The 21351-nt window shown below is 43.0% G+C and overlaps 1 protein-coding gene across 1 annotated transcript; it reads right to left on the bottom strand.

Moving 5' to 3' along the window:
* Positions 1 to 4383: 4383 nt before the first annotated feature.
* Positions 4384 to 19468, bottom strand: LOC145341970 (granzyme K-like). Its single transcript, XM_080187502.1, has 4 exons — positions 19281 to 19468; positions 12798 to 12948; positions 8953 to 9225; positions 4384 to 4698 (listed from the first exon to the last, which is right to left on the bottom strand). Exons 1-4 carry the CDS (start codon positions 19466 to 19468, stop codon positions 4504 to 4506), a joined length of 807 nt encoding a protein of 268 aa, XP_080043628.1. The 3' UTR covers positions 4384 to 4503.
* Between the last annotated feature and the right edge of the window lie 1883 nt (positions 19469 to 21351).

Genomic DNA, 21351 nt, shown 5'->3' with positions numbered 1-21351 from the left:
ATTTTTGTTTCTACTCATTGCAACATCCGTTAGCCTCAACAATTACCTCTGATTTGTTTGAAATGTATTCAAATCAGCACCTCAGACAATTCAGCAGAATTGTGGAGAGATAGCGTCAATGTTTCAGAGCTGATGAAAGGCCATCTCAGCCTGAAACACTATTTCTCTCCACAGATGCTGTCTGGCCTACTGAGCATTTCTAGCACTTCTTTGCTTTCATTTTCGGTTTCCAGCATCTTTTTTCCTTCAGCGTCTATTTGGAATGGAAGCAGGAAAAGCTCTATGAGCAAATGGTAAGTTGCTTTATGGTGTTATTTTTGCACAGTATCTTTTAGTACATCTTCTTTCCAGACATGTTTTCATTTTCAATATTTCTGAAAGAATTGTGGAGGAAATTCATTTTACGCAATAGGGATTTCAGCACCAATGATGGGATAAGATCACCATTACCCACATTTGTTTCACTGATTGTTCATTCCTGCTAACACTGCAGTATTAGGCAATGGGCCACTCACATATAAATCAAACAAGCACTAATCAGCATGACCTACCTTTTCACTCTCTTTCCTAGTGGAGCTCTTCTAATGAATATCTCCCAAAGCTCAAGATGTGTTTTTCATGGGCAGTAAGGCACTATGTGGGATATTTGTTGGGAGTGGGGATTGGGGACGGTATAACAGATGAGCATTTATATTGGGTTCTTACTTGATCAGAAAGAAGAGTAATTTATCTTCACATGTCAGCTAGTGCCATTGAACTTACTCATTTACTTCCAAGTATGATGAATCTTGGAAACTGCAGTGATGTATTGAAACAATTAACTCTATCCAGCTTGTACATGACATTTGTTTTTCTTTATTCTTTCATGGGATGTGGGCATCACTGGCAAGGTCAGTATTTGTTGCTTACCCTTAATGGCCTTTGAGCTGAGTGGCTTGCTTGATCATTGAAGGGGGCAGTTAAGAGTCAACTACATTGCTGTGCATCTGAAGTCAGATTTCCTTCCCTAAAGGATATTAGTTTGTCAGATTGGTTTTTAGAGCAATCGATGATAGCTTCATGTTACTCACCGTTACTGAGGTTAGTTTTAAATTCCAGATTTCTTAATTTAGTTCAAATTCCACCAGTGGCTGTGGTGCAATTTGAGGCAGAATATTAATCTGGCCCTCCAGGTTATGTTATCCTTACATCAATATCATTAAATTACATTAATGATTTGGATGAGAATTTAATAGGCATGATTGGGAAGTTTGCAGATGACACCAAGATTGGTGTGGACAGTGAAGAAAGTTTTCTAGGGTTGCAATGGGATCTTGATCAATTGGGTCAGTAGGCTGACGAATGGCAGATGGAGTTTAATTTAGATATATGTGAGGTGATGCATTTTGGTTGATTGAACCAGGGCAGGACTTACTCAGTTAATAGCAGGGCACTGGGGAGAGTTATAGGACAAAGACATCTAGGGATACATATTCATAACTCCTTAAAAGTGGAGTCACAGGTGGACAGAGTGGTGAAGAAGGCATTCAGCATGCTTGGTTTCATTGGTCAGAACATTGAATACAGGAATTGGGACATCTTATTGAAGTTATACAAGACATTGTTAAGGCCACACTTGGAATACTGTATGCCGTTCTGGTCACCCTATTATAGAAAGGATATTACTAAACTAGAAAGAGTGCAGAAAAGATTTACTAGGATGCTACTGGGACTTGATGGTTTGAGTTATAAGGAGAGGCGGGACAGACTGAGACTTTTTTCTTTGGAGGGCTGTTTTCCCTTGAGAGACGTCGGCTGAGGGGGGATCTAATAGAGGTTTATAAGATTATGAAGGGGATAGATAGAGTAAATGGTGGTAAGCTTTTTCCGCTATTAGAAATGGATAGAACGAGGGGTCACGGGCTTAGGGTGAGGGGGGCTAGGTATAAGACAAATATTAGAGGGCAGTTTTTCACGCAAAGGGTAGTGGGGGTGTGGAATGCACTACCGAGTAAGGTGGTGGAAGCAGGCACGCTAGGGTTGTTTAAGAGTCACTTAGACAGCCACATGAGCGGGCTACATATAGGGGGATATAGCAGGCCTTACTAAACATTGTAGGCTTGGGATTACGTTTTTGCCTCAGGGATGTTACAGTCTTTGCCTGTTTAATAATGAATTTTTTTGTCTCCACAGGCATTTAAGTCCAGCAAGGGGCATGCGTGCGGCAGGTTGTAGTGGGCTGCTCTTGGACGTTGCTTCGGGAGTTGCCTATTGCTTCATGTCGTTAGTGTGCTTAAACTGGACCATCTTGAGGGCAACATGACAGCTCAGAGACTATCTCTGTTGCTGTGCGGACACATGGATTTGGGCCTGTGTCTGTGGGAGTTTGCACGTTCTCCCCGTGGTTGCGTGGGTTTCCTCCGGGTGCTCCGGTTTCCTCCCACATCCCAAAGATGTGCTTTTAGGCTGATTGATTGGGTACTAAATTGTCCCTAAATTGGACCTCCCTGATCCTCGCACATTAGGCGTAGACTAAAATCATGAATAGCTCACTGAGACAGTGGGACGGCGGCGCGGGCTCGTTGGGCTGAAGGGCCTGTTTCCCGTGCTGTGTTGTTCTTTGAGTGTAGGAGGCTGAGGGGTGATCTTGTAGAGGTCTATAAAATAATGAGGGGCGTAGATCAGCTAGATAGTCAATATCATTTCCCAAAAACAGGGGATTCTAAAACTAGAGGGCATAGGTTTAAGGTGAGATGGGCAAGTTTTTCACACAGAGGGTGGTGAGTATCTGGAATGAACTGCCAGAGGTAGTAGTAGAGATGGGTACAATTTTGTCTTTTAAAAAGCATTTAGATAGTTGCATGGATAAGATGGGTATAGCGAGACATGGGCCAAACGCAGGCAATTGAGACTAGCTTAGGGGTTAAAAAAAAGGTGGCATAGACAAGTTGGGCCGAAGGGCCTGTTTCCATTCTGTAAGCATCTATGACTCTATAATATCCTTCTTTTAGGTGGATGCCCTTTGGCACGGGATTACCTTTCTTTGTTACCCATTTGATAGGAACACCTCTCATGACATTTTATCAGAGTTGGGACTCATTAACCTCCAATTGAACAATTGTAAAGAAAAAGCACCTATCTGAATAACAGCCCTTCAAGACCTTCTGGCTAACCCAGATTTTCATATATCAACTAACTAACTTTCAGGTCAGACTCCATGGATGTGAATCCTATCCAAATATAGAGAGGGACTTACCTCACAAAAAGAGACCAGCTTCTCCTAGCTGCCAACATAAATATCTCCATTGCCACCAGCAAATACAGCTCCAATTTACCTGGTCTCATCTCACATGTTCTGTAGAATCATAAAATCTGTACACTGCAGAAGGAGGTCATGTGGCTCATCAAGCCTGCACAGACACCAATCCCACCTGGGCCATATCCCCATAACCCCACACATTTACCCCACTAACCCTCTTGACTCTAAGGGCCAATCCACCTACCCTACACATCTTTGGACTGTGGGAGGAAACCAGAGCACCCGGAGGAAACTCATGCTGACGCGGGGAGACCATGCAAACTCCACACAGACAGTAACCCAAGACTGGAATTGAACCCGGTTCCTGGCACTGTGATGCAGCAGTGCTAACCCACTGTGCTGTCATACTACTTGCATACTCCACTGTGCTGACTACATTGTTCTGTATTTTGCCTTTTGAACAATATTTGTAATTCACCAATGAGCCTATTGATTTGTGCAAAGGTATTTAATGCTTAAAGACCATGGTATCTTTGCAAAAAAATTAGTTTCCCACAAATCACAAATGTAAAAACAGACTATCACATCAGACTGGTGTCCTTCATCTCACTGTACATCACAATGAAATGATGAGTTTGGGGGTCCCTGGATTCTAAAGGAAGAGCCAAAGGTGAGAATTGCCTTGTCACAGATGAATGAGGCAAAGAGTGCAATAAAAATATTCTGTTCCACTTTTAATCATAATGAAAGAATTTCTCAAATTAAACACCATCGTGTTACTTTGAGCCTAACTGCACAGGACCTACAGGATTGAAGCACATCATCTGTGTGTGGACATCTCAGAGTGTGTTGAAATCTACTTACGCGTTTTGAACATCTAAATTTACATGAGGCCTGTGGGTGACAACTTGCTCAGGACGTTTAGGCTTTTTTCTTGTGTAGGAGATCAGATAGTGAATAAACCCCAATCTGAATTGCCAGTTGACTTAGCTCCAGATCTGGTTTGGTGCAACACTTAGTTGTTTCAGAAGCATTATATCATGTAGGATGAGCAGGAATGCTCCAATATAATGAATGGTTTGCACTCAGATTAATCAAGAATACAAGATTTAATTATTTAAGATGATACATGTTTAATTATTCTGAACCTCTGTCCAATTTCAGCAATCAGGTTGCTGAATTCTACAACCAATCAGACGAGATAACTTGCAAAGGCTAATGTCAATTCAAGAGAAAGGCATTGCAAGTTACACACAAATCAACCATCAGATCTGATCCTTTGTCATGTTGTAGTTCTTATTCCGGATAAGCTTTGTTATCCAGTTGACATATTGCTTTGATAACAGGGTATAGATGCCAGGTTTGGTGGGCTGTCCGCAGTCACTACCACCTGAAACAATGCCCTTGTACTCTTTCTTCTTGTTCATCATCATACATATTAATGGTCCACCAGAGTCACCCTGCAACCGATAAGTAAATAACAGGTTATTGATTAGAAATACACCTCAAAAGTATTTAATACAGCACATGTTAATGTATCTAAACTAAAATACTGCAGTGTCTGGCAATTTGAAACAAAAACAGAAAATACTGGAAATCCTGGCAGGTCAGACAGTATCTGTGGGTAGGAGCAAGAGTTAAAGGGTGGAATTTAATCATTTTGGTGATGGGCCTGTTGACCAACAGGTGGCAAATCCCCACCCACCCCATGCTTCCCCTCCCCTGCCCGTGGCTATTTTGGGCTCACTGATCTGATTTAAAACCAATCAGACACTTCTTTAGTTAGCAATGGAGTACACACTGCCTTAGATTTGGTGAGTATGGGGAGAGCTTCTGACCAATCAGATGTCCAGAACCATTCATGCCCTGCGATCCAGATTCTCCCTCAGTTCCTCATGCTGACGAGTCAGAAGTTTGAAGTTTATTTATTAAAGCCACATTAACACTGCAATGAAGTTACTGTGAAAATCCCCCAGCTGCCACAGTCCATGCCTGTTTGGGCACACCAAGCGGCAATGGCCAATCCACCTAACCTGTACATCTTTGGTTTGTGGGAGGAAACCAGAGAAAACCCACATAGTTACGGAGGGAGCGTGCAGACTCCACACAGACAGTGACCGAGCCGGGAATCGAACCTGGGTCCACGGTGGAGTGAGGCAGCAGTGCTAACCACCATTATTCAATAGACTCTGGAACATATGATGCACAGCTACTTAAAGTGAAAACTTTTGAGGAAAATGAATCAGAAAGCAATTAGATCAAACAAGCCCATTCGTTTTCACCCTTTCTTGCCCAGTTTTCTGCTCTCCCTTCCTCGGATACAGATCCTTGGCTCACTTGGCCTCAAGTAGCTGTTCAATGTGGCCACTGTTTGAGTGCCAGTAACTACAAGAAGACATCACAGCCAATGCCAAGATTATACTCAACCAACAACCATTTACTTCAAGAACAGAAATTGCTGGAATATTTCAGCAGGTCTGACAGCATCTGTGAAGAGAGATCAGAGCCAACTTTTCAAATCTGGATGACCCTTCGGCTCTATTTTCTGTCAGACCTGCCAAGATTTTCCAGTATTTTCTGTTTTTGTTTCAGATTGGAGCCACTGCAGTATGCCATGTACCTCTAATGGGAGTTGGTTTAGCTCAGTTGGCTGGTTGGCTGGTTCATGATGCAGAGTGAGGCCAACAGTGTGGGTTCAATTCCAAAGTTATTCATGAAGGCCCTATCATCTCGACCGTACCCCCTCATTTGGGTGGCATGGTGACACAGTTAGCACTGCTGCCTCATGGCGTCAGGGACTCAGGTTCAATTCCTGGCTTGGGTCACTGTCTGTGCGGAGTCTGCACGTTCTCCCCATATCTATGTGGGTTTCCTCCAGGTGCTGTGGTTCCCCCCCACAGTCCGAAAGATGTGCAAGTCAGGTAAACTGGCCATCCTAAATTCTCCCTTAGTATATCAGAACAGGCGCCGGAGTGTGGCGACTAGGGGATTTTCACAGTAACTTCATTGCAGTGTTAATGTAAGCCTACTTGTGACTAATTAAAAAAACTAAACTGAAAGGTATGGTGATCCTCAGGTTAAAATCACCACCAGTCAGCTCTCCCCTTCGAAAGCTCATCTGGGACTAAGTGATTTCACCTACATTTGTTTCTCAAAAAGTCTTTCAAGGCAACAGCTTTTTTGAGCATATTTCTCGTCTGCTGTTGTGCCTGGCTGTACTGCAGGTGGAGTTCTTCCAACTCAACTTTGATACAAACATTCTCTGATTGTTCTTCTGCTTTTTTTTGCTCTGCCTGCCACTGGGCTTTTTCTTGTCATTCACTACTATCTACTTGTACAGTTCTGGAAACTTGTCTGTGTCACCAGAAAGGAAATTATTTGGGACTTCTGTCTTGGGCTTCCCGTAAAGATGCGTTACTGGGACTTTTGGCAAGTTTTGTGCCTCTATCACCCTCATGTGGTAAGTTTGGGTGTTGTCTTTTGCTTTTTTTCCACTTTGCTGGGGCATTTCGGTGCTTTTTTTTAGGTCTGAACCCTTCTTAGCTTGAAGATTAACATATTTGTCAGAGACAGTTTATAGTTCCTGGTGGCTGATTAAGGATACATTAATTCTTTACTTCAGGACAATATGGTGCACAAGATCACCAAACCAATACCTAATTTGCAAAATCTCACTAACTGTCAAGGCTGGAGACAATACACACCTCTTTAATCTGTGCTTAACCCTCTCTCCACTCATATTGTTTGCATCTGTAAAGACTTGATTACCTTTTAAAACTCGCATTCCAACCATTACCTTGTAATTGAGTTTGTGACTTTATATGCCCTATTTGTGAAACAAATCCTGTGCTTGCCTGATGAAGGAGCAGTGCTCCGAAAGCTCTTGCTACCAAATAAACCTGTTGGACTTTAACTTGGTGTTGTGAGACTACTTGCAGTGCCTATCCCAGCCCAACACCGGCGTCTCCACATCAATACTTCATTCTTAACTTGGTCTTTCTCTGGATCTTTACTGAGATCTGATTTAAAATAATTCATGGGATGTGGGTGTCACTGGCTAGGCCAGCATTTATTGCCCATTCCATTTGCCCTTGAGAAGGTGGTGGTAGCTGCCTTCTTCAACCGCTGCAGTCCCTGTAGGATATGTGGAGAGGGAATTACAGAATGTTGACCCAGTGACAGTGATGAAACGGTGATACGTTTCCAAGGCAGGATGCTGAGTGACTTGGAGGAACCATGGTGAGTTTCTGCAGTTCGTATTGTAGATGGTACTCACTGCTTCCACTGTTTACTGGTGGTGGAGGGAATGAATGTTTGTGCAAGGGGCAGCAATCAAGCAGACTGCTTGTACTTGATGACACCAGGCTCCTTAAGTGTTGTTGGAGCTGCGCTCATCCAGGCAATGGGAGAGTATTCCATCAGACTTTTGACTTGTGCCTTGTAGATTGTGGACAGACTTTGGGAGTAAGGAGGTGAGTTACTCACCACAGGATTTCTAGCCTCTGACTCTCTCTTGTAGCCACAATATTTATGTAGCTCAACCTGTTCAGTTTCTGGTCACTGGTAACCCCAGGGTGTTGATAGTGGGGAATTCAGTTATAGTAATGCCATTGAATGTCATGGGGAGATGGTATGTTCTTCTGTTGTTAGAAGTGGTCACTGTCTGGCACAAATGTTACTTGCCACTTGTCAGCACAAGCCTGGATATTGTCCAGATCTTGTTGCATTGAGACATGAACTGCTTCAGTACCTGAAGAGTTGTGCATGGTGCTGGATATTGTGCATTCATCACTGACCATCCCCACTTCAGACCTTATGCTGAAGGGAAGGTCATTGATGAAGCAGTTGAAGATGGTTGGGCCTAAGACCCTTCCCTGAGGAACTTCTGGAGTGATGTCCTGAAGTTGCGATGATTGCTCTCCAACAACCACAAAATTTGTGCAAGATATGGCACCAACCACCGGAAAGTTTTACCGATTTTGATTGACTTCAGTTTTGCCAGGGCTCCTTGATACCACGCTTGGTCAAGTGCAGCCTTGATGTCAAGGGCAGTCACTCTCACCTCACTTGTCAAGTTCAGCTCCATGTTGGAACCTAGACTATAATGAGGTCAGGAGCTGAATGATCCTGGCAGAACCTAAGCTGATCATCAGTGAGCGGATTGTTGCTAAGGAAATGCCATTCAAATAATATGAAAAGTTGCTTCTCAAGGATGCTAAGTTTCCTGTTGAATTCAGCCTTTGATTTGTTCCAAGTGGAGTAGACAGTGGGAAATGGCATTAAAAATGTTTAGAGTGTGGGTATGGCTTTAAGAGGATTCAAGCTTTCAAAATGCCATCAGTGTTCATTGCAGACAAAAGGATTTCCTGTGCTTGCTGGTTTTGGTGAGCCCCACAAATGGTAGCAGTAAGTCTCAGAAAAGATTCAGAGGAAGACCAGATTAAGTTTTATCTTAACTGCTTTGGTGATCTTGCGAATCACGTTGTCCTGAAGCAAGTCAGTGATCTTGGACATGTGAGAATAGGGCACTGAATTTTCTATGTGTAGTCCATTGATGGGGCCTCTGTGATTTCCACATTAATAATGGCGAGCACCCTTAATTGTCCTGCAGAACCCAATGCAACTTTAAATGAAAGAAGACAACTCACAATCTGCCTTGTAATGCATTTAAAAATCTTAGAAGTTTAATTTTAGTTTAGAGAACAGTAGCTTACCGCACAAGAATCCTTCCTAGCTTTACTATCACCAGCACATAACATGTCCTTTGTTATGAGGGGATTTTTGTTATAGTATGTTTTACTGTTGCAGACCTTCCTGTCAATAATGGTTATATTTACTTCCCTCAGGGTATCAGATGCCTTCATAACTTCAGGATCTGTTGCTCCCCATCCTGCAACACTACACTTGGTTCCGGCTTTGACATCTCCTGTTGATTTAGGCAGCTTCAGAGTTGACACGTACTTGTTCAAAACTGCTGCTCGGGCCAACTGTCCCAAATGAACATGGAAAATAGAATGTATTATTAGATTTAGTGCAAATGTCATTGGTCAACTATGATGCATTAAACTGAAAATACCTTTGTTTAAGTTTTCAGCTATAAATCTTTTGAGCTTTCAAGAGCTCGGCCAAGTGAACACGATTGCTTGTGATTATCTTTTTTCCTAATGCGATTAGCTGCATTGTGTTTCTGAATTATTTAGTCTGCTTGTTCAGCTTCTGGGGAAAGAAATTTATTTCTATGATCACTATCTGTTTATCTCTCATATCGGTGCCAATATGCTGCCACCTTTATCTTCAGTTTGTTAAAATACATGAAAACAGCTGGTTACAAGACTGCCAATTCTAATTCCACTTCTAATGTGACATCAAAGACAGCAAACAAATTAAGAGACTAAATCGGCTAAATAGGTATGAATTACTGCCAGACTGCAAACATCTAACCCAGTAATTAAGCTGATTTTTAAAAACAGGAATAAATGTCAATAAATGTTAGACATAGTGGGTGGGATTTAACAGCCTCACTCATCTCGAAACCATAAAATCCCACCTGAGGTTGACGGATTTTTCACGTTCCGCTTCTCGCCCACTCCGATTCCCGTGGTGGGTGGGGTGGTAAAATTCCGGCCAGTTTCTTTTCATTGTTATCTACTGATGAATAAGGCAGCATTGTTGCCCCATATAGGACACCATTCCTTAATTTAACACCTCCCTTAAAGCACCATTTGTCATCCAATTCACAACAAATGTAATCATTTTTTCTTTCATTATTCACTTCCATGCCTTTGGAATTATAAATTTATCTATATCTGTGGCATTAAACCAATGCCTGGAAGATTGGTGGAACCCCAGTGAAATTACATAAATGACTATGATCATAGAATCCCTACAGTGCAGAAGGATGCCATTCAGCCCATTGAATCTGCATTGACTCTGTGATAGAAAAACCCAAGCCCTAATCCCGGAACCCCACATATTTACCTCGCTAATCCCCTGAACCAACACATCTTCGGATGTGAATGACAACTTAGCATGAGCAGTTCACCTAACCAGCAGATCTTTGGACTTTGGAGGAAACCACAGCACCCAGAGAAAACCCACATAGACACCGGGAGAATGTGCAAACTCCACACAGACAGTGACCCAAGCCAGGAATTGAACCCGGGTCCCTGGTGCTGTGAGGCAGTGGTGCTAACCACTGTGCCACCGTGCTATCCCAAATAAATGCAAATTGCACTTGGAGTTTCCACTGAATTCCCAACAAAATTTGTAGCAAGACTTTGGTAGAGCAATGTAGAAATACTCGCTTTATTCCGTTGCATAGAAGACCAGATCCATAGGCTTCTGGTATTTGCATATTTAAATGCAATCAGGGGAATTCATTTCTAGGAATATTTTTTGAAATATTAGTGAACATTTACAGGACTGATAGCATAATCAATAACCTCATCATCCAAATATTGACACACCCAAGAAATTCACCTGTTTTATTTTGCTGTTGCCCATCACCTTGCTGTGAATTTTTAATTTTGGTTCATTCACCATTCAAGATATTTGTCATGAAGAACATCTACGAGTAGGTAACTGTCTAACAAAATGGTAGACTTTATTCATTAGATTTATTTTTCCCAGGATTTCTCATCAGAGGCAATTTGGCAAACCATGGCCAAGAATTGAAACTTTTCCTGAGGTGCTGCACATCATTGTTTTTTATTCATTCGTGGGACATGTGTGTCGCTGGCTGGGCAACATTCATTGCCCATCCCTAGTTGCCCAAGGGCAGTTGAGAATCAACCACATTGCTGTGGCGCTGGAGTCACATGCAGGCTAGACCAGGTAAGGACAGCAGATTTCCTTCCTGAAAGGACATTGGTGAACCAGGTAGGTTTTTTCCAATAAGCGAAAGTGGTTTCATGGTCGTCAGTAGATTTTTAATTCCAGATTGTTTTTATTGAATTCAAATTCTACCATCTGCAGTGATGGGATTCAAACACCAGTCCCCAGAATATTAGCTGAATTTCTGGATTAAAGGGAAGATTATTGAGAGTAGTATGCTTTATATAGCCTATATGGGCTTTCAAAAATGTGTATGGTTAAGTAATATGTAATAAATCGTTAGCAAAATGAAAGGCCATGGATTTGGAAAGGCAATGGCACTATGGATATAAAATTGACCAAGAGAAAGCAAGCAGAGAGTGTTGGTGAATGATGGTTTCCAGATTGGAGATAAATATACAGTGGTGTTCCCCACAACTGGTATCAGGATCACTGCTCTTTTTAATATATTATTGACCTGACCTTGGTATGTATGTGTTGTAATTTCAAAGTTTGCAGATGATAGGAAATTTGGAAATGTACTAAACAACGGGGTGGATAGTACAAACAGGACAATAGTAGGGAAAATGGGCCGACACGTAAAAGATGAAATTTAATGCAGAAAAATGTGAGATGGTAGATTTTGACAGACAGAATGAACAGAGGCAACACCAAAATGTTGATGTTGAACAGAAGGAATTGTATATGTACCCAAATTGGCTCGACAAGCTGAGAATGCTATTCAAAAGCATATAGAATTCTTGGCTTTGTTAGCAGAGGAACATGGTACCAGTGCAAGATGATTATGTTAAACCTTTCCAAAGCTCAGACAGATTTTCAGATGGAATATTATCTCATTCTGAGAAATACACTTTAGGAAAGATGTCAAGGATTTGGTTAGGATGAAGAAGAGATTTACGAGAATGGTATCAGGGATGTGGGTCTTCAGTAGTGTGGACAGACAGAAGAAGCTGGGATTGTTCCCTTCGAGCAATGTGCTTAAGAGGAATTTCATGAATGGTTTTTATAGGGTATTAGGAGAATCTGCTTCAAATAGCAGAAGATATTGTTACACAAAGGCCACAAATTTAAGGTGCCTGAAATGGAACCAGAGACGTTTAAGGATTTTTTTCAACTCATTGAGTTGCTGTGATATGGAATGCGCTGCCAGAATTGATGATGAAAGCAGATTCAGAAGTAACACCCAAAAACAAATTAAAGAGGGAAAACGTGTTACGAGAACTATGGATAAAAGCAGAAGATTAATTGGATAACTCTAATAAAGAGTCTGCACGGATAAAGTGGGTTGAAGGGTCTCCTTCTGTGCTGTCACGGGATTTGAGCTAACATTCAGCCTTCTGCTAAGTTCCCCGCCAAACATGACTTCACAACAGAGGATGACTGGGTGGAACAAGAGCACTTCAAGCTATTGTCAGAGTTTATCAATGGGACCAGAAAGGGTCAGAAACATATTGATCTGGACTTTATAGGGAGATAGTAGTATCATCCGCAAATTTTGCTACATTACACTCCGTCCCCGCTTGCGTATCCTTTATATTGATTATAAACAATTGAGGTCCGAAGACTGACCCCTGCGGCACCCTACTAGTTTGCCAGCCAGAGAAGGACCCACTTAGCCCGACCTTCTGCTTTCTGTCAATCAACCAATGCCCAATCCAATCTAGTTCTTTATTCCCAATCCCCTGCAACCTCACCTTCTGGATCTAGCCGAATAAACATTCAGTACCTGAAGCAGCATAAGGTCATTTTCTGCAATTTTCTCATCAAACTTGGGGTGAGGAAATGCCTTCAACACTTTGATTGTCTTTTTCCCTTTTTGCAGCTTAGTAAGTGAATGTGCACCAAGGAGCACTTTACAACGGCTTGTTTGACAGGACCTGCATTTGAAAAGGTGAATGAGTTGTCCAAAGTTTCAGAAAACATTTTGTTAAAAAATATATATTTTAATTGTCCAGGTTTACTCTTGACTTTCAATCAGTATGAAGTAGCATTATATTGCTAACAAAAATCAGAATAATTATAATGAGGCAGTAAATATTGGCAACTATCTTGAATTCAATCAAATCTACTCATGCAAACAAATAGTCCTAACTATATAACATCAGCATCAAAGTTCCAAAGTTTATTAAGGAACTTTTTCTTTTATGAATTTTATACTCTTCAAAACAGGGTATAAGTTTAAAGTCAATTTATTAGTCGCAAGTAGGCATACATTAATACTGCAATGAAGTTACTGTGAAAATCCCCTAGTCACCACACTCTGGTGACTGTTCAGGTACACTGAGGGGGAATTTAGCATGACCAATGCATCGAACCAGCACGGACTGTGGGAAGAAATCGAAGCACCTGGAGGAAACCCATGCAGACATGGGACGAACGTGCAGCCTTTGCACAGTGTCCCAAGCCAGGAATCGAACCTGGGTTCCTGGCACTGTGAGGCAGCAGCTAACCACTGTGCCACCGTGCTGTCCCTAAGTATGAGTTTTGGTGAATGGAAAGTGTTGCATTTTTGGCGCCCCTTGTCGACGCAAATCATTATTAGGTCAGTTGTATAAAAGGCCAGAGACAGTATACCTCTTTCTATCACTTTATATCAGTCTAGAAAACATTATTGTTTATTTTCTACCTTTATGATACTCTTTTATTGTGGTATCAAAAATAGCTAACATACCATCAGGTGTTGTCATGAGCCGAGATGAAAACCATCTTATAGCATAACTATATGTGCACAATTTTCCCACAACCTTTCCTCACTACATTCTGAGATTTTGCCAGAGCAAATCCCATTATGAACCTCTTGGAGAGTTAGCACCCATATTGAGATCTGTGTCCGTGACAAATAGGGCTGGAAAATGGCCCTCTCAGTAAGGTAGTAGCTAGTGGAGTACCTCATCTATCAATGCTGGGGACATTTAAAGTGTGCATACAAATGAAAATAAACTCAAAGTTTGTATGTGATACTAAACTGTGAGAGGCTACAAAGACCATGACACAGAATGACCTGGATAAAGTGGACAGCCAAACAGTTTTTTACTAAAAGTATTTGCATAGACTGAAATATACCCAACGACATTAGCAATTTTTAATTAAAGATATAAACATTTGCTGTGGTCCCAGCCTTTCAGAAAAGTACAGCTTTCCCATACTCTGTCAGTAAGCTTCCAATACAAATAAAGCTGATGTTAGCAAATCAAATGGGTGAGCTCACAAATTGGTAAACCAAGGCTGAGAAGGGATCAGCTGACTAATGTCCGATCAAACATCTGATTAGAAACTCAATTTATGGTTGAGGAAGGAAAGGGGATAAACATCTTCGCAGTCATATTTTTGCAAAACCATCTGGGAAGTTTCCAGACAGTGTTGTCCCTGGCTCTATACCATATGCTTCACATGAAAATTACTGGTGGTGTTAATCCTCAATATTCCTTTGAAAATACCATTCACATCTCACAAAATAAGAAAGACATATTAACCTGAAAATAACACACACTTCACACAAAGTAAAATATAGTAACTCACATTTCACAATGTGCTGCAGTCAATACCCATCTTGGTTTGATCAAAGCCCCTCCACAAACATGTTGTTTATTCATCTGAATAGAGACCATGTATGGTCTAGAGTGAGGTTTAATCACACGGCCTCCAATAATTTCAGTGCAGACACCTACAGAAGTAGATAATAGAGGATTAGTTATTGAATAGTAAGCCTGGCTAATATAACAATTGGCCCTTTACATACTTACAGACTTGCAGAGTGAAAAAAAGAATAGTTAGAATTAGAAGCACCATACAAGGTAAATTGAGCATTTTCTTCATGTTGTTACAGTGAACGGAATGGCAGATTCACGGCAAGTTTCTTTTCAGAAGGAAGTGGTTTCACCAAGCTCTACAGCAAAGCACTGAAAAGTTTTCAACACCCCTGGGCTCCATACAGTTGCAATAAAAGTTGCTGGGTTGCCACCCCTGTTGATCAATGTGGTGAGACAGGAAGATAGCCGGTGAGGATAAAAATCCAATTCACACCTGTCCTCCACGCCCTGTTTTGCTGATGAGAAACAGCAAGAAGCCAAATAACAAGAGTTAAAATGACTTACCGTGGTCCTGCACGGCATCTTCTGGCCTCCCGAAATCTCTCCCCTCACTGGTGCGATGTCACACTGGCAAGAATCACTACTCGTCTCTATCAGCGGAGATAAGGGGCCATGGCCACACAAGGAAGATAACTATGCCAGGGGCAGTGCCTAGGGATGGGGCCTTACTGGGTTGGAACCTAAGAAGGAACGGGGGGGAGGGAAAGGGGGGAGCTCTGCAGGGCAGGGTGGGGTCTCTGCAAAGAGGGAGACAAGAGGGCGAGTTCTGTGGGAGGTATAGCTCTGCAAAGGGGGGGTGATCGGCAGGGAGGGTACGCAAGGGGGTTGATTGGCAGAGGGGGCAGCCAGCACAGGGATCAGCAAATAGGCGGATGAAAGGGCAGCATAGGGGGCAATTGGTGGGGAGGAGGATTGGCATCGGCAGGGGGGAGCAGTGGGGACCAGCACAGGAAGGGGACGTGCAGGGTGGGCTGCAGTGGAAGTCATGACGTCCTGCCATTTTTACTCATACAGGTTTCTTGTATGAAACTTTGCAGTTACCTCAGTTTTTTTATTTACTATAGCCAGTTCTAGAATCTATTGTCAGTGTATCTTTTATTCATAGACCCCACTAACTAGCTGATTTTCTCCATAGACAACAATGCACGTGTGAATAGTATCCCCTTTTCTGACATTTCTTTGCTTAAACTTCTTTCAAGTGGTTTAGCAAGCACACGTCTGTTATCCTTGTCACCAGTTTTGTTGTGTCTTTGGAGAATGACATTCAGGAAGACTCAATAAAGGCGCGTAACTTTATTATGGTGTGCTCCCTCATATACCTGCTGCTTCTCTGTTTTCCGCTTTACATTGCATTACAGGCTAGCGAGAAATTAAGTGCCGAGCATCTGATTGCTGTCTGCTTGAGATCGCCGGGGTGGAGGGAGTGGGTCCGCTGCTGCTCTGCCTCTGATCAGTTGGTGGGGGGGGGGGGAAGGGGGGTTTCTGCCTGAGATTGGTGGGGAGAAGGGGAGGGGCCCATGATCAGTCTGGGTGGTGTGGGGTGGGGGGGGGGGTGGGGTGGATAAGGGGGTCAGTAATGTTGTGGGGATGGGGCAATGTCTGTGGAGGCCAGAGGGAGGCATTATCCGGCCAGGGAGGGATGTGGCAGGGGAGCAGGATTCTCTAATTTTTTTCCATGCAGGCACAGTTGGAAGTGCCGATCGGAGCTGCAGGATTTCAGGCGCGTTAAGCCCTGCCCACAGGCTTCAGCAGCGTGATTTGGAATCGTGATTTTTTTTTTCGGGCAGAGTGTGTATGGGGGTGCCTGAGAACAGGTCTGAACGTCGGATCTGAAACACTCCTTGTTTCAAGTCCACCCAGCACTTGGAATCAAAATGGTAAAATAGGGCCCATAGTCACTATTGAAATATAGGAAAAATGACAGCAAGTTTCTAAATGGCACTAAGAACATTCCCAGATCATTCCTTTTTGGGCACTATTTATTGAAGGATAAGGATTGGCTGTTCCTCCTTTCTTTGAAATAATGCCGTGGGATCTTTCCTATCCACTTGAGAAGGCAGATGAGGCCTTGGTTTCACAAGTGACGTGAAAAATGTTTCCTCTGACAGTGCAGCATTTCATTACAGTATTGAAGTGCCAGCCGGGATTTCATGTGTGCTGAGCTCTCTGGAGCGGGCCATGAACCAACAACCTTTGGACTCAGAGGCAGCTGAGCCACATTTAACACGACTGAAGAGTCTGTGGTATCAGTTATTTCCCTATTACTCATGCTCCTCCTCGGAGAAAAGATGGTACTGCTGTGGTAGCCTTGTTAATGAATGTCTGTACTGAACACATCCGTGACACAGTAGGAACATATTCATCAGCATGAACAGTTACCCTGATTCATTAATGAGACTTGCAGAGAGATTGGGAGCTAGAATATTTTCAAGGTGGCTCCAAATAACCATGCAAACCATTGCTTAACAGCCAGGGGTCAATTCAGAAAATGCTACAAAAATTCAGTAGGTCTGGCAATAACTTTGAAGACAGAAGCACTAGCATAGAACCATACAATGGAATTTTTACAGTGCAGAAGGAGGCCATTCAGCCCATTGAGCCTGCACCAACTTTCATCAAAACTCCACCCCACTGCCCTATCCCTGTAGCCAACAGACATCTACCTAACCCACACAATTTTTGGAAACTAAGGAGCAATTCAGCATGGCCAATCCACCTAACTTGGACGTCTTTGGATTGTGGGAGGAAACCGGAGCACCCGGAGGAAACCCAAGCAGACACAGGGAGAACATGTAAACTCCACACAGACAGCAACCCAAGGCTGCAATTGAACCCGGGTCCCTGGAATTGTGAGGCTATAGTGTAACCTCTGTGCCACATTGCCATCTGCCGCAGAGTTAATGGTTGGGATTCCAGGTATCTGGTGTAACTTGGTCTCCTCTAGGCCTGGAAGTCACAAAGTAATTTTGTGCACCTCTGGGGCAGCAAATCCCACCTCCTAGACCTGCAGGCTAATCAGAGGGCTGACAGCTCCTTGATGGTCACTGCTGAAGCTGCAGCAATCCCTAGACCAGCAGCCATCGAGGACGCCCAGAATAATGGTAAATGAGCTTGGGGAATGCTGGGGCCAATCACTATGGCTTCAGCGAATGGAAGGATTGATCACAAAGGCAGAAGGATGCTTCCAGCTAGGGTGGCCATAGGGGCAGCTTTCCTTGGGCCACAGGTTGACTGAACAGAGGGAGTATCCCACCCCTCTCTGTCTCTCCTTCCTCCTCCCACCACCACCAGGGACTAACATGGATGCCACCAGGTTTACTGAGGCTTCCCCAGGTGGCAAGATGCTTATCTGCCACTGGTAAAATATATGATGAGGCCAGAGATTGATGGGTAATGACATCCCTGCAATCCTACCCTATTTTACACAACCCCTGCCTTCCAGCCTGTTTCTGGGAGTTCTGGAGACAGGGGAATAAAATTCTCTTCACATTTCAGTTTAATAACATTTTTGTCCTGAGGCCATTGATCTGAAACCATTGGGCCTGATTATAACTCAATGCCATTGGATGGGAAACGCCTGGGTTAAATTCATTCATTAACTCTGTTTATTGCCTCACAGATGCTACTAGACCTGTTGAGTATTTCCAGCACTTTCTATGTTGATACCTGATTTCCAGCTTTGACAGTATTTTGCTTTCCTCGTAAACAGGACTTCCCCTGACTGAACAAACAGCAAAAAGTTTTGCAATGCTCAGTGTCCTGAGACAGCGTGCACTCTCTATCAGGAAATTACACGTGAATATCTTTCCTCCTTTCAAGCACTCCTCAAAACCTACCTCTTTGACCAAGCTATTGGTCATTTGCCCTAATAATTTCTTATATGTCTTGGTTTCACATTTTTCTTCATAATGCCCCTGTGAAACATTTTTAGAAGCTTTCAGTAAAGCTGCTCTATGTATGCCAGTTGTTGTTGTTGCATTATAGAGTTTCAAACCTTGTTCAAGTCAAACCTTTGTTGATTTACATGCTGAGCTATATTACTAATCCATGGTGATGCTATCCTGCCTTGTGCAACTGTGCAATTTTACACCCACTTTACGTTCCAGCTCCCCCCTCTGAGGCAAAACAGCCACAGCGCAGGCCACAGAGCAGCTATGGGTAAAGCCTTTTGACACATCACATAGTTTGTGTGGCTTACTCTGGGAAATGATATTGTTTGAGCAACTCGATAACACTTTTTTTTTAACGCATCCCAGGCTTATGTAGAAGCATGAACTGAATTTAGCACATAGTCAATTGTAATATTTGCAATGGACAGAAGTTAGTCAAATTACTAGTGAGTGATTACTGTGTGGACGATACTATGACTTACAGGCTCCCAAAACCGTTTAACACTCTGTAGCAGCAAACGTCCTGACACACCTCAGGTGGAAATTCTGGCGTTCTTAAAATTAGTCACTTTTGAACTCTAGCAGCTTAAAGTAACTCAGACTTTTAGGATTGTGAATTTAAAAAGAAATATGGCTGCACGCTTGCTGAAACAAATCATGGATAGTGATGGTAAAGGTTCCAAAATTATTTTCAGTGCATGGTTGACTAAGAATCTCTCTCACCCTTACTGCTTGTCATGGGCCTCTGTTGGAAGGGTTTGCATGTCGATATCCAGCCTGTTGGGCTGCATTATGAACACACTTTCTTTGGTCACCGGGGGACAACTCTCCGGTCCTGCAGCGTGGGCGCAAATCATGTTATTGCCAAAGAATCCCGCGAGAGGAGCCGAACACGATTTGAGTGGAGGAGAGCTCATTTTGAGATTCTCCCTGGCCCTCACTGGGCATGAACCATATTAGCAAATTTAAATCATGATTTAATTATACAAATCAGCTGAATTCAGCCGGCTCTTTAAATGCACTAACACACTGGCGCAACACAAAGCTGGCAGAAATCCACAAACAGAGATTGGATTTGATGGCCATGCTGGGGGAGGTGGAATCAGAGGCCATTGGTGCTATTAGGTGGTCAAGGACTTCCACCATGTACTGCCACGTTGGCACTGCAAAGGGGCAGGGCCTAACCAGGGGTTAAGAAGGAGGGCATAAAAGAAGGTTCTGAATGGGGGTTCTTTTGCTGACTCCATGGTGAGATTTCAATCACTCCGAGGGTGTGCTGGTAGTGGCGATTGTGTATGTGTGTGTTGGGGATGGGGGGGGGGGGGGGTGGGGGGCGCTAATGCCAATGAGTGGGGGAGGGTGGTTTCTTGGCTGGCAAGTAGGAGAGGAGGAGGAGTGGTCTGTGAGGTTCTCTGGAGATTGGAGTGCCCTTTAAAAAAGGCGCCACAATCTCCGAGGAGCTGGCACCATTATGTCCTCCATATTTCTTTCCCAGCGGGCCTCACCCCAAGCTCCAAAGAAATGTCTAAGTATGGGTGGATTGTGATCTGGATCATGCCGACCCCATCTGGTGAGAACCACACTGCTTGCTCTGCTGAGGAAACACTGTTTTGGGAGAATTGTGCCCCAGGTCTTGGATTGGGACCTGAAATTGGAGCTTCTGTCTTGGTGCCAGGGATGACCCACAGTGTCCAAGACCTACTTCTGACACCATAATATCCCTCAATACCCAGAAAGAGATTTACTACCATAACTAGTACATAACATTTAAAATTACATTGTCAAAGATTACCTCTAATTTTCTTTTCTACTTTTTTTTATTTTTCATGGTTAGCATTGATGCTTCACAGAGCCAGGGACCTGGGTTCAATTCCTGGCTTGTGTCACTGTCTGTGCGGATCTGCAGGTTCTCCCCATGTCTGCATGGGTTTCCTCCCGGGTGCTCCGGTTTCCTCCCACATTCTGAAAGATGTACTGGTGAGATGCATTGACCCGAATAGGTGCAGGACTGTGGTGACTAGGGGAAATTTCACAATAACTTCATTGCAGTGTTAATGTAAGCTGAACTTGTGACAAAGAAATAAACTTTAACTTTATTTTCTATTTTTATTGAAAAGCCATAAACAGTGGGGGTCTGAAGAGATCTAGGATTCAGCCAGGAGATCATCAAAATGTCACGGACTGACAATAGAAATAAAGTGCTGAAGGAATGCTGGCCTTTATAACTAGGGGACCAGTCTGCTGCAGCTTTATAAATCCCTGGTTGGGCCACATTGAACAATTCTAGGCACAACACCACTGGAAGAATATCTTGGCCTCAATGGGAGGTTTACCTGAATGATACCTGGACTCCGAGAGTTAAATTATGAAGGAATGAGACAAAAATTCTCTTGAATTAGGGATGACTTGATTGAATGTTTCAAGATATTAAAGGGTGTGGCCACAACGTATGATGTCCAAGTTTGCTAACATAGCATCACCTTGGAGGATGATGGGACAAGCAAAAAAGCTTAAAAAATAATCTACAATTGTCCTAGTTAAATGTCAAAGACATTTAACATCGTTTAAGGCCATCGTTTAACATAAGAACATATGAATTTCAAACAGGTGCAGGCCATTCCTGAGGATACAAACCAACATGTCCAGCCTTTCCTTATAAGATACCCATTCTCTTCCAGGTATTAATTTATTAAACCTTCTCTGAACTGCTTTGAATGCATTTACATCCTCCCTTAAGTAAAGAGACCAATACTGTACCCAATACTCTAGACATGGTCTCACCAATGCCCTGTACAACTGA

Source organism: Carcharhinus amblyrhynchos, chromosome 1, assembly GCF_965287045.1.
Source record: "Carcharhinus amblyrhynchos chromosome 1, sCarAmb.v2.hapA, whole genome shotgun sequence".
Taxonomy (NCBI): Eukaryota; Metazoa; Chordata; class Chondrichthyes; order Carcharhiniformes; family Carcharhinidae; genus Carcharhinus; species Carcharhinus amblyrhynchos.
This window is presented reverse-complemented; position numbering and strand designations above follow the sequence as displayed.